Consider the following 6,000-nt stretch of genomic DNA (forward strand, 5'->3'; position numbering starts at 1 on the left):
GTCACACTACCTACCTCTTTGACATGATAAAACACTTACATTTGTCAGAGACCAAAACTTTAGATTATTAATTCAATTGTGCTGCAAATCATCAACAGATAAGTCTTTATGAAACAATGGCCTGTGTACACTCTACAATCGTTGCTTTCAGAAAAGAAGTGGATAAATATTTGAGAAAATACTGCAGGGACACAGGCAAGGAGCAAAATTTACTACATTGCTTTTTGAAAAAGCCGGGACAGACTTCATTGGCCAAGTAGTCGAAGCTTCCTTCTGTCCTATTATCAAATTTGCACTTTCCGTCACAACCTGTGCTATGCAGTCAACACTAACCCTTCAAGCAAAACAAAGTTTGGACAAAATCAGATGTCAAGTTTGGCATCAAGATTCAATTCTCCTAAAAAATCCCAATAGATCAAATAGGATTCCTAATGCAAACACTGCGGAAGGAATAGCTGACATTCCTACTAAGAAAAAAATACTTACAAAAGGATGATCCTTTCTCCAGGCTTTTCTTTCTTGTGCAAGTCGACTCAATGCAATTCCAGACATATTTTTACTTCAACTGTCCCCTGCAAAATAAGTAAATAAAAAGTGCAAAAGAGGTTCAAAGCTTGCCTGAATTGGAGTGGATTAGTCATAACACGAGGTTGGACAAACTTGGAACATCTTCACAAGAGAACACTGGAGCGAGGGGTGACCTGATAGCCACAGACAGGGTGGATGGTCAGTCTTTCTCCCCAGTGAAGAAATATCAGATAGTACAGGGCATACGTTTAAGGAGATGTGCTAGGCAAGTTTTTAAATTAAAACAACCCAGGGTGGTAGCTGGCTGAATCATGCTGCAAAAGCAGGTGGTAGTAACATACAATAGGAATGTTTACAGAAACATGACTGGTAGGGAATAGGAGAGAAAAATCGACCATATGCAGGCAGAAAAAATTAACTTTCAAAAGTTATGGCATTATGATCAGGCAAAGCAGGCTGAAGAACCTGTGTCTGTTCTGTTCAATGTTCTGTGTTCATTAATATAGAAACAGTGGCAAGGTCTCAGGATCAAGACTGATTAGAGTCATAGAGTCAGAGATATACAGCATGGAAACAGACCCTTCGGTCCAACCCGTCCATGCAGACCAGATATCCCAACCCAATCTAGTCCCACCTGCCAGCACCCGGCCCATATCCCTCCAAACCCTTCCTATTCATTTACCCATCCAAATGCCTCTGCAATGTTGCAATTGTACTAGCCTCCACCACTTCCTCTGGCAGCTCATTCCATACACATACCACCCTCTGCATGAAAAAGTTGCCCCTTAATCTTTTCTGAACCCTTTCAAGTTTCACAACATCTTTCCGATAGGAAGGAGGCTAGAATTGCACACAATATTCCAACAGTGGCCGAAACAAACTTCCTGTACAGCCGCAACATGACCTCCCAACTCCTGTACTCAATACTCTGACCAAAAAAGAAAAGCATACCAAACGCCTTGTTCACTATCCTATCTCCACTTTCAAGGAGCTATGAATCTGCCCTCCAAGGTCTCTTTGTTCAGCAACTTTCCCTAGGAACCTACCATTAAGTGTAGAAGTCCTGCTAAGATTTGCTTTCCCGAAATGCAGCACCTCGCATTTATCTGAATTAAACTCCATCCGCCACTTCTCAGCCCACTGTTCATCTGATCAAGATACCACTGTAATCTGAGGTAACCTTCTGTGCCGTCCTTTACACCTCCAATTTTGGTGTCATCTGCAAAATTACTAACTCTACCTCTTATGCTTGCATCCAAGTCATTTATGACAAAAAGTAGAGGGCCCAGCACCGATCCTTGTGGCACTCCCCTGGTCACAGGCCTCCAGTCTGAAAAACAACCCTCCGCCACCACCCTCTGTCTTCTACCTTTGAGCCAGCTGTATCCAAATGGCTAGTTCTCCCTGTATTCCATGAGATCTAACCTTGCAAATCAGTCTCCCGTGGGGAACCTTGTCCATATAGATCACATCTACTGCTCTGCCCTCATCAATCCCGTTACTTCTTCAAAAAACTCAATCAAGTTTGAGACACATGACTGAGATGAGAAATTTCTTCAAAGAGTTGTAGAAATGATATTCCTTGGAAATTTGGAAATTCTCCCCACAATGTACGGAGGTGCTCCTGCTATTTCTTATACACTTATTGAAGAAGAGAAGGCAGTAAGTAGATGTAAGTTTGGGCTGGTGATGATATGTCAGAGGCAGTGTGGAGCAGATGTGTGGAAAGACAGGTAAGACAGTTCAACAGTGCTGTGCCGAGTTGGAGGGTTGGATCTGAGATGGGGGGGGAATAATGGAACTGGTGAAGTCGACATTGATGCTGTGTGGTTGGAGGGTCCCAAGACAGAAGATGGGGCTTTGTTCCTCCAGTTGTTGGGTGGCTTGGATTTGGCTGTGGAGGCAGCCCAGGACTTGCATATCCTTGGCAAAGTGGGAGGGGGAGTTGAAGTGGTCAGCCACAAAGTGATAGGACTGTTTGGTGAGTGCCCCAGAACTGTTCCCCAAAACATACAGCAAGTTGCCGTTCTCTCTCTGATATTAATGAGCTAATTTGCTCTGCTGACCTTGAGGAAATTGGATGTCCCAAGGCTAGGGTGGGATGCCTAATTTGCAGGTAGATTGTAAGGAAATCACATTACCATCTCTTGGCATTCAAAGCCATTTTGCATGGCCATTTCCTAGTTGTTCAAAAGCCATTTACATTGCCATCTCCTATTTACATTTTCATCCCCTATTCAGAAATCAATAATAACATTACAGTTGGAATGTTACTACTCCCTTATAGTTCCAAAAAAACAATTTGCAACAGATTTGATTAAGGGATGAGTTGCATCAGATTGCTCTATAAGCTGGTGCTTCCAGATAAACCTGAACTATGTTGTGATTTTTAACTTTGTATACCCCAGTCCAACACCAGCACCTCCAAAATCATTATTTTTGAGGATGAAGGACTAGTCACTGCTAAGTGTCTTGAATGGCATGCGACTGGGGGTTGTCTTGTGGGCATCACTAACCATGATGTAAAGGCTTTATATAAAGGAAGGACTGTTTCCTTTGTTGAGAGAGTTTTTGCCACGACCCCCGCATGCCTTGCAACATGTTAAAGATTCCTCTAGAAAGCTTGCACTGTAATGTGTTCAATAAATTTGGTTGTTGTTCACAGAAGTTGGCATTTGCAGTTGCTTTAATGTGCAAAGAACCTCAGGACAAAAAAGCGTAACATCCCCAACGCAGAGAAGACCACGTCAAGAGCAACGGACACGGCAAATGAGGAGAGAGTTGGGCAGGGAAATCAATGTTGGATGTGGAAGGCACCAAAGGATCCTTCCACATCTGACAGATTTTCTTGCACATCCAAAGCATCTCATCTACTGTGTCTGTTGCTCTCGCTGTGGTCTCTTCGACATTGGAGAGACAGGCCACCAACTCAGGGAATGTTTCAGGGAACATATCTGGGACATACACCAAACCACCCCATCGCCCTGTGGCCAACCACTTCAACTCCCCCTCCCACTCCGCCAAGGGCATGCAAGTCCTGGGCCGCCTCCACTGCCAAATCCAAGTCACCCAACAACTGGAGGAAGAACACCTCATCTTCCACCTTGGGACCCTCTAACCACATGGCATCAACGTCTACTTTAGTTTCTTCATCTTCCCTCGTCCCACCTCACCCCAGATCCTACCCTCCAACTCGGCACGACCTTCTTCAATTGTCCTGCCCATCTTCCTTCCAACCTATCCACTTCACCCTCCCCTCTGACATACCACGACCATCCCCCAATGCGTCTACCTAACGCCTTCCCAGCGACCTTCCCCTGCCCCCACCCTATTTCCCTCTCAGACCCCTTCCCCGCCACACACCCCCCTCCACATTAACTCTCCTACTCCTCTAACGCTGCCTGACTGGTTATGCTTTTCCAGTGCCACACTTTTCAACTGATCATCTGCAGTCCTCACTTTCTCTCCTTATCCAATGTCTCAAACAACTTTCTGGTGAAGCAATTTACCTATAATTGATTTAATTCACAGTTCATTGGGTGGTTGCCTTTACCAGGCCACGGTGGGGTTTGCTTGCTACTTCAATTCACCCTGATCCCACATTAACCTGTCACAGACCTGCTAGTTTTCCAGCTCAAAGGACAGCAACTCATTTTTTACTTGGGGACCCTACAGCCTCCAAACTCAATTCAGTAACTTAGAGCCTGACTCTGTTCTATGTTTTTTCAACCCAGCCCACATCCTGATCCGGTCATGACATGGGCTGTTTTTAAGAGCCTACCCATTCTCTCCTACTCGAGTTCTCATTACCACATTCAGTTTCTCTTCTATCCTGGCCTTTTGGCAATAATCTCATCTGCCGACCCCCTTCACCACTCTCCTTCCCTGGACTCTGTCTCCACCTACCTACTCACCTTGGTCTTCTCTTACTGCACCACCACCCCCCCACCCCAAATCTCTTAAGCATAAGGACATTTTCCTAGCCGCTATCTGATTAAGAGTCATCTCTGCTTTCTCCCCGCAGATGCGACCAGACCTGTTGAGCTTTGCCAGAAGTGTTGTCTTGGATCTGACTTGGCCAGTAATAACATTAGTTGGAATCCAGGTGAGGAAATATTAGGACAGGTAAACAAAAGCTTAGTCAGAGGTAGCTTTAAAAGGAAACAAGAATAGTAGAGAGGCAGAATTTTAGGGAAGGCATTCAAGAATTTTGGGCTAAGGTAGCTGAAATAATATTACCAGTGACAGTGAAGTGAAAGCCCATGAACTCAAAAGAGGGAACATAAAATCAGTGTTCTCGGGAGGTGTGAGGCCAACATGTGAAAACAAAATGAAAAGAATTAAAATCAAGATATGACACACTCAGGACAAATGCCAATCTGCAGAGCAAAAGGAGTTCACAAATCCAAGACATCTTTCAGACTTCATAAATTGGCTTTCTAAAGATCAGAACCAGATACTAATGGAGAGACAAAAAAGAGGAAGCTATGTAAACTGGATGGAAACTGATAGAAATTTAAATTCGTCCTATTCAATTTAGGAATAGGAAAATGCAGCTACATGTTATAGCTCAAGGGAAAGGCATTCACTAAGTAATGACCATCAAAACTGGAACTTTATTTACACCTATTTGGATTAAGCATGCATTTAGCTGTGAATTTTGTTCTACATGAACGATTAACAAACTCTAGGACTATCTTAATGAAAACTTACTTTCTCATTTTCTAATTATTCAAAGCGTCATGTCTCAACTGCAATTCATTCACTGCCTCATCATAGTTCTGCAAAATGTTTAGGTCCTTCACTGACTAAGTTTTATTTTGCAACCTTACGGTAGTGCTTATGCACATGAAATTGCCTGTTTGATTTGAATTAATGTTTAAAATATTTACTTACAAAAAAGAAATGCCTTGTTGAAATACAAGACAGAACAATGGCATACATAGACAAACCAGACTAACAATCTGCTTTGTCCAGCTAAGTGTGGGGTCAGAATAACAACCTTCAAATAAAAGGTTTTAAAACTGGTCAGTTCATCAGCTGGTTATCATTCAATTAGATTGTGGCTGATCAGTTTATAAAAAATATAAAATCTTAAGAACTAGTTCAGCAAATTGGTAACCAGATGATCTTAGATCAAGACAGTTTGAGAAGAAAGTGAGGACTGCAGATGCTGGAGATCAGAGCTGAAAATGTGTTGCTGGAAAAGTGCAGGTCAGGCAGCATCCAAGGATCAGGAGAATCGACATTTCGGGCATGACGCCTTCTTCCGGAATGAGGAAAGTGTGTCCAGCAGGCTAAGATAAAAGATAGGGAGGAGGGACTTGGGGGCGGGGCGTTGGAAATACAATAGGTGGAAGGAGGTTAAGGTGAGGGTGATAGGCCGGAGTGGGGGTGGGGGTGGGGGGGGGAGAGGTCAGGAAGAAGATTGCAGGTTAGGAAGGCGGTGCTGAGTTCGAGGGTTGGGACTGA

General features: G+C 43.7%; 1 protein-coding gene across 2 annotated transcripts in view; it reads right to left on the reverse strand.

Annotated features, from left to right (window-relative positions):
• Positions 1–6,000, reverse strand: part of LOC122542262 (SUMO-conjugating enzyme UBC9) — a 46,334-nt gene that overhangs the window by 18,340 nt on the left and 21,994 nt on the right. For both annotated transcript variants that reach the window (XM_043679815.1, XM_043679814.1), the window contains one exon: positions 487–572. In XM_043679815.1, coding sequence (XP_043535750.1) covers positions 487–552 — 66 coding nt within the window. In that variant the 5' untranslated portion in view covers positions 553–572. The remainder of the gene's footprint in view (positions 1–486; positions 573–6,000) is intronic.

Source organism: Chiloscyllium plagiosum, chromosome 39, assembly GCF_004010195.1.
Source record: "Chiloscyllium plagiosum isolate BGI_BamShark_2017 chromosome 39, ASM401019v2, whole genome shotgun sequence".
Taxonomy (NCBI): Eukaryota; Metazoa; Chordata; class Chondrichthyes; order Orectolobiformes; family Hemiscylliidae; genus Chiloscyllium; species Chiloscyllium plagiosum.